At 34.4% G+C, this 18,195-nt stretch overlaps 1 protein-coding gene and 1 long non-coding RNA gene across 3 annotated transcripts; one reads left to right on the forward strand and one right to left on the reverse strand.

Moving 5' to 3' along the window:
• Positions 1-84: 84 nt before the first annotated feature.
• Positions 85-15,942, reverse strand: LOC138318388 (uncharacterized). 2 transcript variants are annotated; one of them, XM_069260700.1, is made up of 3 exons: positions 15,709-15,942; positions 4,737-4,861; positions 85-2,121 (listed from the first exon to the last, which is right to left on the reverse strand). In XM_069260700.1, the coding sequence occupies exon 3, from the start codon at positions 2,078-2,080 to the stop codon at positions 1,403-1,405; it is 678 nt and encodes a 225-aa protein (XP_069116801.1). In that variant the 5' UTR covers positions 2,081-2,121; positions 4,737-4,861; positions 15,709-15,942; the 3' UTR covers positions 85-1,402. The 2 variants fall into 2 exon arrangements, with proteins under 2 accessions (XP_069116801.1, XP_069116800.1); XM_069260699.1 differs by lacking the exon at positions 4,737-4,861.
• Positions 12,907-14,987, forward strand: LOC138320027 (uncharacterized). The gene is made up of 3 exons (XR_011208070.1): positions 12,907-13,365; positions 13,885-13,973; positions 14,165-14,987. It is a non-coding gene; the product is annotated as an uncharacterized lncRNA (long non-coding RNA).
• Positions 15,943-18,195: the final 2,253 nt, after the last annotated feature.

The raw sequence follows: 18,195 nt of genomic DNA on the forward strand, positions 1-18,195 counted from the left end.
GCAGAAAAAAGTTTTATAAATGAAATGAGATTAGTCTTAACATATTTTCACATAGTTGAAGAAATTGAAAATTAAATTATTCAATTACATCCTTTCCTTATTCTTATCAACAATAGTACCGAATAATATTACTGGCGTCTATTGAAATGTTGCCTTACAAATGTCCATCTCGAATACTTAAACTTATATATTAACTGCTTACACAAACGCAAATTATCATTCATAATGGCAGATATTGTCAACATACATACAAATTTATTGTCATGTTCATGTAATGGCACCAATGATTATTATTGCTTATTAAGACGTTATTTTTACCAATAGACCGATGTTATCCAAATACAATTTCAAAATCTAGAATAATAATCCGTATCGTACTTTTATAGCCAGTTATTTTCATTGGTAAAATAATCGCTGCTTTGACTTTATATGATCGAATTAATTTTAGCGAATCATAATGTTGGGATTTGACTGTGAGAGTAAACAGTCATTATTTTGCCTATTCAATATTTCCTGCAACAATATCCCAGGAAATAGCGATAAAGTAGTCCCCACGAAAATTACCGGCAATACGGTGAACACCTTAATAGTCCTTTCTCATATAAGCAACCACACAATAAAGTTATATTTGGCTGTCTTTTAAGACAAAAAGGATTACAAATATATATATATAGCATACACGAACAATTATTGCCACAGTTCGAACATGAGTTTGATGTAGTGATGTGATTCATGATACAAAGATGGGTTTTTAACACACAGTGGTCAGCGGTGGGAGTCATGTTAACATGTCAACCACAAAAATATCAAGGAAAGTTTTTGTGAACAATTGGAATGTCTAGAGCTGTTGTAAAAGTGATTCATAGTAAAATATATCATGATATCAAAGACAAAGCCAATGCTGGTGAAAAAAGTGATAACAACAATTTGTTAAGCCGAACTCCAAAGCTAATCTCTTGAAATGGATCCATTTTTATGAATTGTTTACAGTTTAGGGAATTATAATGATAAATAATGTCTTGAAACCAGACGATCGGTCTTTTGCAAAAAGGCCTGTGACTTCAATGAATTATCACAATATACAACATACTGTATTTCATCCTAACCGTTATCAATACTTCTATCTCGGCAACAAAAGGCAAACATGGCGGAATTAAAGTTTTAACCACTATTGCGGCCATGTGACATTACTCATGATTTAGTTCCATTTATACAACCGGTGCGTATGTCGGAGCTTGGGACAAGAAAGGGGCTATAAGAAAGCCCAACAGCTAATCACCCAAGTCTACATCTTACATGATGTTGACGAACTTGGTCGCTAGTCGAGGGAAAAGAATTTTCCAAAAATCAAAACCACTGGGGTATGGTTTAAAATGTCAACCGATCACTGTCGTTTTGTTCATCATTTCTTCGGCCATAACGCTTCAACTGCAAACATTATGTCAGCTATATTGCCATCCAATAGCTCGTCGTCTAGAATCTTCTCTTCGCTGCTGCTCTGCACTGTCACCTGTGGTAGTTCAGGTCGATCTAAAATGTCCACTGAGTGTTGTCCTCTAGCTTGCATAATTACCATGCTGGAGCTTTTCCTTCTAATATCGTTAATTAACATACCATGACTGTCTACCAGATTCCCAACACTAGAACTTAAAACATGTGCAGCTCTACCGGAAGTTAAGAAGTTTTTCCGTTTCTTTAGTAAAATTTCTTTTGGATCAACAATATCAAATTCGTGGTCTCTATCGGTATCGTTATACAAACTTTCACTGGAGAGTTTCCTTAATTCATTGTCCTCTTCATCTTCACTAAAGGTAGTCTGTCTGCTACACACAGGTACCCGTAATCTTGAATTTGGATCGATAATGTCCTCATATGAACGAGACGATTTACTGACAGCGGGCGTATCCGTACTCGTGTAGGAGTCACATGATGTCTGCCAAGACGCTTGGTTCCGAAGCCTACTTTTACGCTTGGTGCAAACGTTTTGTATCTGGTTCACAAAAGACGCTTTGTCAATGCCGGAGTTGTCGTTCTCGGCCATTTCTACAAGCCATGCGACCAGTTTGTCGTATGAGTCCATCGGGGGTTGATTAAGATCATCTGCAGTGTTCAATGTTCGACCTGAAAGTATACAAATAATAAAACAGATTAGACTATTGTGAAAAATTAATTAATTAATCAAGCAAATTTTACAAAATAAACATGGGTATTGGTTCTGTACAACTTTTTTTTCTATCGCTATTTCGACCAATTATACTAAATCGATCCCATGATTTACCCCATATCATTAATAATTACATGAATGTTGTAAACTCTAGAATATATCGTAAATTTCCAAAAGCAGTTAGAGGAAACCTTGTTTTCACTCCAGTTGATCGGAATATGGGTAGCCTTCCAGATAAGAGCCTATAAGAGTCCTTGAAGTGACCTATTTTATCTGATTTACATAATGTGCTATCAGAACCTTTCCAAAGTTCGAATTTAGAACAAAAATGATTGTATAATATATCCTATGTATCTTATAGGGATCAACCAACTAAATAAAAAAAAGACCTTCGAAATGGCCCCTGTGTATACAAGATTGAGCCCAGGATAGAATTTTAACCAGGCCGCTGATTGGCTGGCTAATTATGAATTTCAAAAGTAAAAATGTTTTCTGACAGGTAATTATTCCTAGATAACCATAATATCAATTTGGAAATTCATATTGAGATTTAGGTTCAAAATATCAATTTTGATAATGAATAGGTAAAAACATTAGAATTTCCGGATATTTTAGTGCAAAATGCGCCTGATTTCAATAAAGCTACCCTGGTTGGAGTTTGAGCAGAAGGACCCAAACTTTTTTTTCTATCTAGTGTTATATGAGAACCTAGACTTTAATTATAGAACACAATACCTAACTAATATTTCTTTGTTTTAATAATACAGTACAAAACTTTAACAAAGTTTAACACTGTGGTCTATGTAAAATCATTTAGTTGGTTGCTCTCTTATACATACAGTAATTTTAAAGTACATTATTCTAGCACATTTATGCAAAAGTGATCATCGTATATACAGACTACCGTGGTTATGTATCAGCAGGTTCTATTGAAATACAAAGTGTTCCATGAATCTTTCCGAGATCAATATGTCAGTGCAATAAGGGTTTGCTGGATACATACGTGTAACGTTACCATTAAAGTAGATACTGAGCCAATACGTATGACAATAACTAATCATTTTGCACTCTACTAGAGAACGTTTTTGCTCAATAACGAACCGTTGTTTAAACATTCTCTTTTCAACGTTTTTTGGTGTTCAAATGAGTTAAGTTAAAACAGTGAAAGTCATTGTTATCCAAGCGTGGAAACTACGACAATTAACAAACTAATATAGCTAGATTTTTTTTCTTCATTTTTCCGACATACAACCACGTCTGATTTACATTTAGTAAATCTCTCGTACAACATTGGCATGTTCAGAATGTGTATAATTACAACGTAAATAAAATCCATGAGAAATTATTGGACACTAAAAAATATCCAACGTAGTTTTTATTGTTTTTAAACATGGAAATACTGTACATGAGGAAATAGAATAAAGCAATGATACAAAGTCTTGCGTTATATATTTCAAGATATATCTAAGAATTGTAAATAAAATTTAATCGCCACAATTTCGTACTTTATTCAGTGTTGATTATAACAAGAGTTCAATTATGTCTTCAGGGGGTGAATAAGTTAAAATCAAGCGGTAAAGTGATCTCAGCAAAATGTTTGTAAAAAATCTTACCTAGAGATATAAAAGGGGTATAGCTTTCCATTGATAAGGTGATTATGATACGGATCTATTTCAAGCTCATGATCATTAAATAAATCGCTAAATTACGTAATTACTGACGTCATATCGACGTTATTCATACTGTTGGTGAACCATACAGTAACTTTCCTTGTAGATCAATGTATATGTTAGTACATGAAACAAGTGTAAGCTGAAGCGCCAAAATTTGTTTCCTTAGTACACTCAACAGAATAGGTTTTGAAACATGTATCACAGCATTTTAACCCATACAAATGAAAATTCAACATGGCGCGTGTTTCATTGTTTGGTTATGTTGATGGATCACCTGGCACATTTACTGAATTTGGACACACTTAAAACAGTCCTCGTGTATTGACATAAGAATGCAATAAGACTTCAGTTCCTGTGTGGTAAGTATATCAATACTTTAGTAAACAAGAATTGATGGAAAGAATATGAACTTAGACAGTCTATTTGGCACCGAACCAGGTGTATTCCGTGTGTTATCATGATGTAGTAAGGTTATCCACGGATTCGCCATGGTATCACAGGTGGCGGCCAATCAATGCCGTGTCAGCTTATTTCATTTTTCAATTTATGGTGAATCACAAAGAAAGATTTACTAGGCTGAAGTCGGGAGCTTTTAGTACACATATAATATAATAACGGTAATTAAATGTACTCTCAAACTTATTAACCTTTTACCAAAGTGCTCATTGACGCTGGTATTCAAGATAAATTTTACAATAAAGATGCATTTTGTAACTAAAGATACACAAAATTACTTTTATAGATAATAAGTTTCAGGATTTTTCGTTTTCTTGTTTTCTTCGATGTTTAAGACACGCTTATGTCGATACCTGATACATTAAATAGGGAGCAAATCTTAGTATGGGAAGTTACTAATGGTCATCGTCTCAATTTTTGTACAATATGTATTGCTTTGTTACTTCGTATCAACAATAATAGCTCATCCGAAATTCAAGACCATTCCACCATGCCTAAGGGTTGATATGTCATACGTTACTATTATCAACATCGACGCACTTCCATCTCCGCTGCCAGTCTCTTGAACCTTGCAGAGTACAATAAACATGAATCTATCATATGAACAACAACGCCCAACGGGCTATTCCTTAAACGTAGACGTAAACACGTTGTCAATAATTCATTAACAAATGCTAGAACAGGATGTCAACATAGTACGGTATTAAACAAACACAAAACTAAATTATTCACTGCATCAAGTACTGCGAGCAGTTACGCGTTTTTATTTTTCTGAATATAGTACCAGATCTAACGAGCAATGAGAGGAAGCCATGTTAAGTACCTTTGTATTCCGCTTTTTAATACAATACATATTGCAGGTGATTGATAGTAAAGGCGTCATTAAAACATTTGTTTTATATACATTCCATTTTCATTTTACAGAAATGATTTTATACCTAGCTTATATAAATCACACTTGTTGACCCGGGTGGAACCGCCCAAGGGTTTTAATCACGGGGTTAACAAATCTGGTTAAAGTTTCATATACACTGTATCTGAACCACCAAGGTTTCCATGAATCATTTTCGAGAAATTTGAAGTCTAGATTAATGTTCACTAAAATTAATACTTTATATGTGTTTATAAGATGTGTCACCGCCAATTTCCAAAATCCGATTGAAGAGCATGTTTATACAGATTTGTGATCTTGACCCCTAAAAGCGCTAAAAATTGGTCTATGGACATTTTGGCGGATATATTTTAATTAATTCGAAGATCCCTATGGTCTCAATAGGGTTATGTTATTTAAAGCTATAGAACTCCTAGAAAACCCTGGTGGTCGAGCAAACGACCCTATACTTCGTGAGTGCATACGGATAAACTGCTCATAATTTACATAGTTATTTCTGATTACATAATTTAATTGATGGTTAATGTGTTTTAGAAGAAGATTGAGTTTTTACAATTTGTATGGAATATATGAATGTTAAATCATTTAATAATTCTACAAATAAAGTTTTGAAGAAAAAATACAGCATATCAAGAGACAAAAGGTTGAATATGTTAGCATTATAAAAACATAGTTGTTGTAAATTAGCGTCATTCTGTTGTATGATTATATCAGGTAATCGCTAAACATACGCTTACATCACTTTAGAGACTATCTCTCTACCTGATTAAGTGCCGGCATCTGATTGTAAGGCAAATGTCAATGTTCTAATGCCAACGGATTGTGCAGCAATTGTGGTCTCTGAGGCTTTTGATATTATCAACAGTGGATGTGAATGCCGACTTTTGCTATTTGTAACATTTTAAAGCCGTGTCGGAATTATCTTTCAGATTTATTTGATGACGCAACAATGGAGCCAATCATCCCGATATCAGCCGGAAATGACGTAGTGCACTTACAGCTACAATACGGAAGCGATGAAGTGCACTTAAGGTAGCAAATTGAGACTTGTTTTTGTCATTCTGCTATAAGTATCGTCAGATTTTACATGATATCAAGTCTGTCTCATTTTATACCAATGTCTGAATAATACAAACCAAATCACTAATTTACCTTGCTTTCAACCCTACATTTAACTTTCCACAACGATAACCACAGTGTTTCTCCCGAAGGCTTGTTGTTTACTTGTACCTAATAATCGATCGGATCTTATCAGACAGCCGTTGTTTGTAAGTGATTAATTTCGTTCCTATCGAAATAGTACATCTTCCCGTAAGATCGAAAACATCGTGAAAACTTGACCTTTCCCGACCGATACCGGGCCTTGTAGAATCTGATGGTTAATTGGACATGCAATGCAGTTGGCGGCAGACGAGTGTAAACACATGTGAGATGTCGACTGGAAATATTTTTTATTTCTTTTTCAATAAAGCAAAGTTGTTGATATACATTGACATTGGCATGTTTAGTTATATATCAAGCATTTTTTTATCATTTTCATATGCATGATGTTGTTGTTTCGACATATATTACTGATGATATCAAATAGACATTATTGCCTTTTATATTTATACATATTCCTGTAATTTAACGATGCTTTAAAAGGTATATAAGGACATTATTCTTTCAAAAATATAGACTTAGGCTGAAATAATTTCCTAACTTTGATTTATTTACAAAGCAAATCGTTTAGTAATAAAAGATCGAATATGAAATCATCTGACCAAAATACCATTTACATCTATCCTCTTTTTAAGTGCCCTTTTTAATATAACCCCGTGTTCTGTAATTTTCAGCAGAACGTAAGGTAACTTACCTAACTTTATCCAACTTCACATACAGTATGAAAGATAACATCTGAGAGATTCCAGACGTAAGTGATACAAAACAACTGTTCTTCCGTTCAGAAATAGCTCACTTATGTGTACAGAAAAGATGTCCTAGTGAGTCTTTCGTTATTATTATTATTATTATTAAACTTAATGTCATACAAGTGTTCTTTGATAAGGATAAATTGTTGAAAAGGCTCTGTCCTTTAAATATCATAATTATTGCCTCAACATCTTATTAATTTCATTGGTCTGTTTTTATCTAATGAAATAATCCCATTTAGTAATACTATTCCCTTCCCTTTTCAGACGTTCATTAAATACCATGTGGGTTTTCCTCGGGGACTCCGGTTTCGCCCTCCCATCCAGTTTAACAGGCGTGATAAACACCAGTATAAATCAGTTGCTACGCAATTGTAATGGTATATATTAAAGGTTGATATTACAAAATGACGCATCCCATGTGTAGTGAGGGTGCGGATGTAATGGTTTTGGCATTTCCTAGTCTTGGGACATGACCCAAACGTCCCCACGCAGGAACCAATGGTAAACGAAAGCAAACTCAGAACATGAATCATATCTCTATCATGCCTAGATTACACAATATGTGAATCGATTACATTTAATATATTTTATATGACCTTTGTGTGTGTGTTTTTAAATTACAAATTTTATAATTTACGAGGAAATACGTTTATTTCATGGCAAGAAATAAAATCACACATTTATCTTGATTCATCACCAGTCTCTAGACAATAAAGATTATAATTGAAATTTGGCTTGGTGATTTTTGTCTAGCTTTTTAGGATTCTAGTACAAGGAATCAACCAGAAAAGCATATCAAAGGACTCGGGATCTGGTTGGCAATTCTATCATTCAAGATTTTGAGATGTAATCATGTAATTCGAACACAATTTAAGCCCAATGAAATGTAAGATGAGATATCAATATTCCTTTGACTCTCGGTTTCACGGTATGATAACATGAAGTGGCTAAATTTGAGTTTTGTATTGAGTAATGCCAGTATTTGCTTTTATTATTCCGATAGCTTCACTAATGATCTGGGCTGTGTCTGACAGCTGTTTACCTATCATGAAGGGCAGCATTCTGACTACCTCAGACAAATCTATTACGGCTTCCAGGTCAGTAGAACTATGCTAAATATCACCGGAGGGCTCAAACAACATTGTCTGATACTTGAGATTCTATCTAGATTTCATTAAGCGTTACTGAGACTATGCAAATACACACGACCACGTCAGAAGCCGAGGGAAACGGAAATGATAAGGTTTACGTCAGATATACCGAAAGTCATAATGAAATGAATTGTATTATTGTTTTGTTAAACACGATTTTCTAGAGTTACACGCCAATACTACGCCTACACGGACACACAGTGGGGCAAAGGTAGAGTTTGATCGTGTTCGATATGGGGGCTCCTGATTGTAGGTTGTAAAATTGTTTTCCTACGACGTCAGTTTGGTGAGATATGAAGCCCACGCATAAGGCATGTGGCCACAAAAAAAATCGCAAAGGTCGTTAACGGGTGAAACGGTAAGACTTAATGCATACACAATTTTGTATGTAATCTGCGCATATATGTACATGTATATACTGGCAATTTTATTGAACATGTGTCTATTTGAATAAGAAATGGTATGTAATCAACAGAAAGAGTTATTCTTATTTTAAAGATTAGAGTATATGTATTTCCCCTATAAAACAAAAAATACCCCCCCCCCCCAAAAACAAAAAAAAAAAAAAAAAAAAACAAAAACACCCAAAAACTAAACAAAAAAACAATAACATGTAGATCCTATATTGTATAATATAAGTGTATGTGGAATATAAACAAAAACCTAGATAAAACAAATTATCGTGTTTATTTAAGCTTTGACTGACCTTATCAATTCTTTATTCTATTATCACACGAGTATCCTATATGCTAATAATGTAGCGCAATGTGTTTTAATTCCGGTTAACGTCATTACTGCTAGATACAAGAATTTGCACTACACGCATGCTCTCTTTGACCTCAATTATCGTTTTATGAATCAATTAATCAGTCCATAAGTTAACTTAAATCCTGAACAGATAAAAGGCTTAAAGAATGCCAAAACAAACAAAAACAAAACCTGTTCCCTTTAGGCGTTGTAAAAAGTTTTGTATTAGCTGGTGCAGAAGTGTATGTAATGAAAGCTGTTTTATTTGATGATAAAAGTACAGTTCGCCATCAAAGCCATGTCAGATTGCATGTGAGGGTGGAAGTTAGTTAGTACAGGAAGGAAACAGTATGTACGTGCAAATTATAACGTCCATATTCCTTTCGACTTGACCCTGTTAACCACTTCCTTTTCACGAGGTACACATTTTCGCGTAATTTCACAAGAGAGTTTAAACGCGAATACCAATGTTCCGCAAATCATTGTAAAAACTAATCCAAGATTGTCTGTAAGTTATATGGGTTCCCAATACAGGCGATGATTTGTCCAGGGGACTCACGAATAGGTTTGTTACTGTATATACTTATACAGAGTATGAGGTGGGTCTGGCGTTGTTTGTTTACTTGGCCTTGGCAGCCAAAAATGTATTTATCAGAGGAGACAATGGTGTTTATAGGATCTCAGTCAGATACCGCACTACACCATTCCTGTCACAAATGGTGGATAGATAACTCAGAGACAACACTCCCATCACACGTCTTTGTACAACCCCTATTCATGGATCGCAATTTCCGCCGTAAAGTAATACGAGTACTTTCATTTTTTTTACTTATTGCAGTACGGATATTCTGTAGAGTGAACCGATATTGAATTAAGTTTTCAAAAGTCTGTGCCGATACAAGACAATTAAATAGAAGCTGGTAAGATCCGCTACCCACTGTGCATTGTTATTACTTTTCGGAATTAGGTCATGTGAATGTGAAGTGTTCCCGGCTCTAAGACCTGTTACTGATCAAGCCTCGTTTGGACTAGAACACTTGATTTGGAGGTCGTCCAGTATTACATTATGCGTGCCGTTATTAATTTATTCCGTTTCTGGGTGGTATTATGTCATTATGATCTTTAAAAAGACCATTGTTTGTCGTAATGGCGATATTATTCACCACAAGCTATATCGAATGCGGACACGCAAAAACGTATAATTTGATTTATATACAGCACATAAGGTTATGAACTCGTTATGAAATGTATTCCATTTCGTATGATAAATGGAATTTATATGGTATGTTGACCTTTAGAAATATCCAAGCTCTTTAGATTTTGAATACATGTATAATACATGACCATCAATTGCATTTTCCGCTGTGAAAGCCAATAGACGGGTTAAACAAAGGCAAGAGAGAAACTAGAATTTTAGTATTAAAAAGAATGAGGAGGGCACAATACAGATTTTTTTTTATTTTTCTTACCCCTTGCCAGTGATAATTCTTGTCAAATTCGATAGAATTGTTGAGACGAACAAACAAAAACAAAACTAAAGACAATAATAGATACAAATTTCCTCAAACAAAATTGTTCAAAGCTATCGAATATACTCTAATGTATTCTTTATTGTATGCAAATCATCACAGAGATATGCTACCTACGTTCCTGCTGACAACCCGGGTGATATACCGACACCTTTCAGATGTAAGTGGAATCCAAGTTATGTTTCTTAGCGCATATAAACAACATGGTTTACGCATGGGTGCAAGGAGAGGAAACATGCGTTTTGATCTAATTCAGGTTAATAAGGCAAAGAGGTGCTTTGAATGGCCAAACCACATGGAAACTTCACAACACTAATTAGTAATAGGCTGGAACGGGGCCCAGTGTTTACCGGTCCGTCAGACATTGGCATGTGGGGTGAGCTGGGGTAACCGATTGATACTTACTAGGGTTCTGACTGTCACGGACGTGATTTGTAACATGGTGTTTAGATGGGTAATTAATTGTGAAATAAAGGTAGAAGTCGGAGAGTTGTGAAACTAGCGGGGGATAACATATATGATGGACATGTGTAGCTAGAATACACAAGAGTTCAATTAGTGTAGAACAAATTAAGGTGTAGGAGTATGAAAATTAGTGTAATGGTACAGGATATAACCCATGTTGATAAGTTGTAAGAGTATATTACACGTGGTGGGTGATTAATACCGTTGTCTTGCTATAATATCATATATAGGTTTTAGATAGAATTGATACAATAAAACTGTCATGTCAGAGTTACTATCAATCTTAACAAAAGAAATGACTTTCAGTGGGTAGATTTTGTGATGTCTATATACTGTAAATCCTGCTGTTTATATACATATACTATACAATTAATGTTGTTATTCGGAAAACGCAATAAAATCAAAGACAAAACAATATTCTATTAGAGGCTTGTAATGGGAAATATTTATGTATTTATGGTAGTAAATATCAATTAAAACACAATAATATTGAACAAACACGAAGCTATTAGAGTCTTGTAAAAGGGAAAGTATATGTATTGATGGCAGTAACTATCAATAAAAATAACCACATCGAATATTCATGATACGTGTTGCATTGCCCTTGTACACTTTCAATTAACGACAATTTCTATTCATAAATAAATATTGCATGAGATCCAGCTAAATGCTGGAAATATATCAACCACATGCAAAGAATGATACGTTTGTTCTACGCGCACTGCAAGGTCGTTAACAATAAGAACACTGGTGCGTTTTCCTACTGGTCAATAAATATTTAAACATTTCATTCGGATACATTAAACACATCCAGCCTTGCTCTTTATTGTAAACTAAGACACAGTTTTAACAACTTTTTTTGGCAAAATGACAAAATACTTAGGCCTAGACTTTATACGAGTAGCAAGACACCGGTTTCGTACAGCTATGAAATGCATAAAAGTCTCTCGTTTATATCACGCGTAGGTAGCGATTCTACAGCTGTTCTCATTTCTGCAATACCGTTCGTATTATACCGGTTGTACCCTCCCTCTACCTATATAAACTACGTTCCATTATAAACCATACGACATTGATGTCTAAAGGATGGTTTTATTTCGCTTACTATTCGCATCTTTTCAATACAGGTGTAGTAATTCTTTTCAGGGATTTAGCAATTGAACTAAATGACATCCGAGTCTCAACGACATCTAATCTAAAAACTGACAGACATTGTATAAGGTATTTGAAGCTTACTGTTTTTTTTGTATTTTTTTTTTTTTGTGGTTCTGGTTCCAAATATAAAGTACTTGATTTTGGTGATACATATATATACTGCATGATCGATTCTAAACGAGAAAATTGATAAAAATGAACAATAAATATAAGATATCAATCAGTTAATAAATACTGTACATTCTACCAATGGAATATCTTAAGTGATACATCTATTACGATATACTGGAGAGATAACTTAATTACAGACCAAATCCGTTTCCAAAGGAAATACTTATTGCGCTTCTCACTAGACAAGAGGCATACCCGGATAAGCTCTATCCTGTTGGATTCTCTGTCAGGCGAACTGCCATTACCAAGGGAGAAAGTGCCAGGTAGGATTTTTATTGGCACGAAAGTAGCTAAACAAGATAGTTTACGATGAGATAGCATACAATTAATGGTAAAATAGGATATGCATTCAACCTGCGTTAGCAGACTCGGTTCGATACCCAGTGCTTTCCAATCACATCGTTACTATACATTAGGCCTATCATTGTATGGTATTAACTCGTACATCTGTCAACGCTGGGTGTGTAATATTGGCAGCCTGGTGGTTCCAGATGTCGGTGATTAGAATGATATCGCTACCCATCAAATAGACGGACGCGAACGTGACACCACGCGATATAATACACAATAAAGTCTGCTGTGTACGGCACCAGGCCTGTATATCAAATAACGACTTCCTATTGTTTTTACACTATCACACAATAAAAAGCGAGTGAGTATTGATAAGTGATTTCTACAGTATGTCGCGTGTCTCGATTCTCACTATACCATACATATTTATGCTCCATGCCGAACATAAAGTTGCTCCGCCCGGTAGTATTATAGCCATTATCAGGGCTTACCCAAAGGATTTTTACTGCTATTCTAACCATCGATTTTCCAATATTTGGTAATTGGCAATGTTTGCGTCAGCTCGGTTATCTTCTAAAATACCCAGGTGACCCCTTGAATGTGTTGGACTTTACTGACTCACGAACCGGAAGGTGATTTCCCTTGGCACTGCCTTGTAAACGGTTTTATAAGGAATCATGTTTTCACTCGCTAGCGCGAGGAGTTGACGTCTTACGAGCCATTATGGGACAACACTATGCACCACGGTCTCATAGAAGGTTAAAGGAGGTTTTGTTTTTAGAACTACCGTAATTGTTATTTAAGTGACAGTCGCAGAGTAGTTTGATAATCACGCGATACACTAGGTACTCAGTATATCATGCTTGTTGGCATCGCAATTATTTTGGACGTTATTAACAATTGAAATAATACTCCCTTTATTTATATAACTTATTTACTAGCAAATATATATCGATATGCTTTGTTATATTCTCAGTGGGTTTGAATTATTTATAAAACTAATGGAATGTTGACATTCTTTATCCCGACTTTGAGATTACGCCACATTAGTGTTTGTGAATATACAGTATGTAATTAAACTGCTCTTCCACGCAGTATACATAACTATGGCTGGTTATATCAAAACCTCAGCATCTTAATGTCATACATATTATAAACATGCACATGTTCTTTACTATTACATATGTTTACAATAGTTGCTGGCTTGCATTATATACAGATTGAGCATTATTAAACCATTTCAATGTTCGCTAATGTGCAGCTCTTGCTATTTTCAGCAATGAAGGTCGTATAAAGTTCATCAATTTGTTTACTTTCACCGCCGTCAAAAACATGCTACTTACTCAGTTATCGCTATTTTGGCATGGTAAGTATTTCTTATCGTTTACACCTCATTTTCGACATCTTGTGTGAAAGGATATTCAATCATAAATTTGCCGACAATTGTTATGTTTTTTTTCTTCTTAATGGATATATATTATTCGTTGTTGTTAGATGTTTTGTAACAAAGTTTTCTTTGCAAAAACACATTTTATATTTTGAGCACACATGTTGTAGATTTTGTGTGTTATCCATGCGAGCCTGATCAAGAAGACGACATGTTATAACCACAATACCCATATGTGTAGCAGAATCAGGAATCGTCAAGAAAGTTTACGTTACCAGGAACAGGGTGAACACACAGTAACTACACCAGTGGCCAGGAAATGCCATATAGATAAACACTCGGTGAAACGGATGTACTGGGGATCTTGTAGAGATGTATTGCAGTATCCCCCAGGAATCTGAATCAATTATATACATTATAAGCTAACAGGGTTTAAGTGACGTTGAACTAGTGCAAACCCGTTACAGCGATCCCCGGCCAGACCTTCTCGACATGTGTTTTTTTTTAATCTCATGGAACCCATGGATGGCATCATGCAAATTTAAATATGTAATACAACATTCGCTTTTAATACCATTCTACTGACTCATGAATCATGGCTTGGAGATTTACTCGATACGTGGTGATGATAACATTATATTTGATGTATAACATAAATGTATATGTAGGACACTGCTTGGAGGATTTATGCTATGTGGGCATATTTTTGTTAGACTTTATTATGGTTTATTTACCAATTAGTTTAGTTGTGTCTCCATTCATAAAAATGGTACCAGTGCTTATGGGTATTCTATTATCATACGGAATAAATTGTCTATATAACAAGTGGGTAGAAATATTATGGAAATATAATAATGAATAATAAATAATATGTCTCTGTCTCTGATTTCAAAATTAAAAAAGGGATATTATACAAAATGACATGAATTTTTAAATTGAATTTTGGATATTAAAAGGCAAAAATGAAACTGCTAAGAAACCATTTATCACAGACAGGAAATAAATGAGTGAACCTTTGAAGTGGTTTGCATAAGTTTGTACAGTTTTTGTTTTTTATTTCTTACTAGTTGGTTTGATACTCAATACTCTATATAACTTAAAATCTTACGTATTGACTTCAATCAATATTACAAAACGATTAATGTTCAGATTTATATGTATAATACAATGTATTTCATGCGATAATGACCTCCTGAAGAATAGAATATTATTATATACATTTATACTGTATATTTTCCGTGTCATTGAACGTCTAGCCGAAGAGTGATAACTTCATAATGATTCACATATACCACCCAAGGGTTCCCTATTTACCCTTTTTCAAGCATCACTGTTTTCTTGCAAGTTTGAGCGATTTGCTATGTATATGTGTATCTAATAATCTAATCGTAACTATCTGGCTTGATATTACCCCTTTCTAATAAAATCATGATTTTATAAACGTTATCCATACATTCAATATAACACATTTACCACTAACTAACTCATGCAACTTAAGTGAGTTATGAAATCATTCTATAATTGAGTTGATAATGTTTTTGGGGGTGTGAAACAGGAACGAAATACAAGTATTTGTTATGCATAGACACAGTGTTTTTATAGAGCGAGAACCATGTGGAATCCTCCCTTACCATGACCCAGTTACACCGCTAGGCATATCATACCCCTGATACGCAGATAAACACACGATAACATGTAATTTAAAACAGCATACCTTTTTTCCCGTTGCATTTGAGTCCACTGTTTTTCCTACTGGAATGATTCCCCATGTTTCTCTCACAAAACAATTCAATAATCACAAGCTATCCAACTATCCAGCCCAACAGCGAGTATTGTTGTTGTATGAAGCTGAACTCAACAGTACCCTCGTAGTAGCAAGCGAAATGTATTGGCGTTCATCTAAGCCTGGTGCTAGCGCCACTGAGCTCTTGGAGGTGAATGGGGAAATCCACTTGCTGGCATCTATATATAACTCCTGGTGCCACTAGCAGTATTCATATTAAAGGGGCGGGGACTAGCAGAAAACCACTGATGACACTTTGTCCATTAACACACTACTCTCGATTCAAAAAATCGAATGCGTGTTGCTGCTGTGATCAAAATTCAATAATCTGAGATATTGTTCTTCATTTCTTTGATGTGCGATGCGTTGTCACCAGTCTTGATATTATCCATATTTTCATATACTTAAATGAATATATTGATATATTAACTTGAATTATTAAAACGCAATTCGCTGTTGATTTTATTGATTGGCAATTCCTTGGACTATGAGACAGGTTACCACATTTAGATTGTCAGGATTTTTACTTGTACGTTTTATTAACCACTGAATGTAAGTAAAATGACTACTTCGTTATTTAAACAGGGCAGATATGATGGTGCTATTTAATTGGCGTCTTTGTAATTAACATTCGAGTCGTCAGCTATTATATTATATTTAGCTTGAATGAGTTACGAATACAGAAATATAGATTTATTTTATCTATAAAACAAACGAACCAATGATTTAAGTAATGTTTTCTCTCAATCCTATGGCGTTTATTGTAGTCATAAAACGCCCATGGATTGCAAGCATCGAAATATATACGCAATTTATATCACTATTCTTTTACTTTTACCGTGCCATACTAGCAACGGTGGATTTGAATGTGAGGGTTTATGGTAAAACCGTAGTTCCCGGTATAAAAGAACAAAACAATGCAGATGATTACTATTAGAACAAACGGCGCGTTAACCACTTTGATAATAGGCAAAGTAAGAAGTGAAACCTCAGGGGTTAGTGATAAACTGGGCTAAATGGAATTTTGATCAATATGTCGTGTTTTAACAATGGTTTTTGTGATAGTTAGGAAAAAACACAAAGGAGGTCTTTGATTCGTCAAAAAATCAACTTATGGTTAAATTGAACTTTAAAATGACAATATCACCAGGAAGTAGCCAAGGCAAAACACTGCATACAATTTCAACATGGTGATACATTGTTACAAGTTAATGATTTGTGGGCGTCCATCAAACATCCAATAATACTTGAAATAGTATATCAACAAATACAGGTACCAGGAACCTGGCAACTTGATAGTGATATGGCCAACACACGCTAGATAATGTAAATCGATATTTATCATATGTACACTGATTTGTCGAAGCACATACTTTCATTATGTTAAAAATAAAGTTAATAAGGCAGGCGAATAGAGACCTGTGATATTGGGTATGCATTTCTAACCGTTTTGTTTAACTTGGGTTATTTGTGCAAAAGGAAAAAAGAGAAGAATGATAACAGATGAAAAATAAATGTGGTACATTAAAGCTTTATTTTGGCATATATTCTCAAATATTGATTTATTCAATTTTTCAAGTTTTTTATGTTTTAGACTTTGGCGATTTTGTGCTTTATGCTTTTTTCAAGTTGCTCATATACCGTCAAATTTGGTTCTTAACATCTGTGGCAAGCCCAGACCCTAGAAAGGAAAAGCAAATGTAGTGAAGCCTCATTTTAAAGCTTATTTTCTTTTCTTCTTTTACAAATACTGTAAGAAATCATAAAAGGATGCTATGTAAAACAGCACGTGTTTCGTGGTTTTAATGTTTTAACACACTTCTCTTAAAGATGATTTTATTAGTATAAGCGGTATACATCAAAGGTTTGTGTCTTCTTTAACCGACCTTCTGTGCTAATAGACATCTTTGTCAGACTAATATCAAATAATTTATTTAGAAAGGAGGAAATGAAAACGCCATAAAAGTCACATGACCACAATAAAGAGCGTAAAACATCTTTGAATTATTCTACGCTACCTACACATGTTCTAAAACCTAAAAGGTTCTTTGCATTGATTTCTATACGCGTATCAAGCCCTTTGCTTATAAAGATGTATTTAACGTTTTGGACGAAAACACTAGATCAATTAACTTTAGAGACAATAAAAAAGACTATGGAGAGTATGTACAGTCACTACAGTTACAGACTCGATTTTCACGCACGTTTGACACTTTAGTGTTCAGTAGGAATTAGACCTATATCAATAAAACGAAAGAATGGTTAGAACGTGGATTATTTTGTCTTAATTACTATCATATTTTTTTTATAAGTGACAAAGTATAATGGTTTGACTATTCATAAATTGTTATTTCCTATCCTTCCAGTTTCAAATCACCAACATTAAAAGCGATAATTACATTAATTATCTTTGTGAAA

The sequence above is a fragment of the Argopecten irradians genome, chromosome 3 (genome assembly GCF_041381155.1).
Source record: "Argopecten irradians isolate NY chromosome 3, Ai_NY, whole genome shotgun sequence".
Classification (NCBI taxonomy): Eukaryota; Metazoa; Mollusca; class Bivalvia; order Pectinida; family Pectinidae; genus Argopecten; species Argopecten irradians.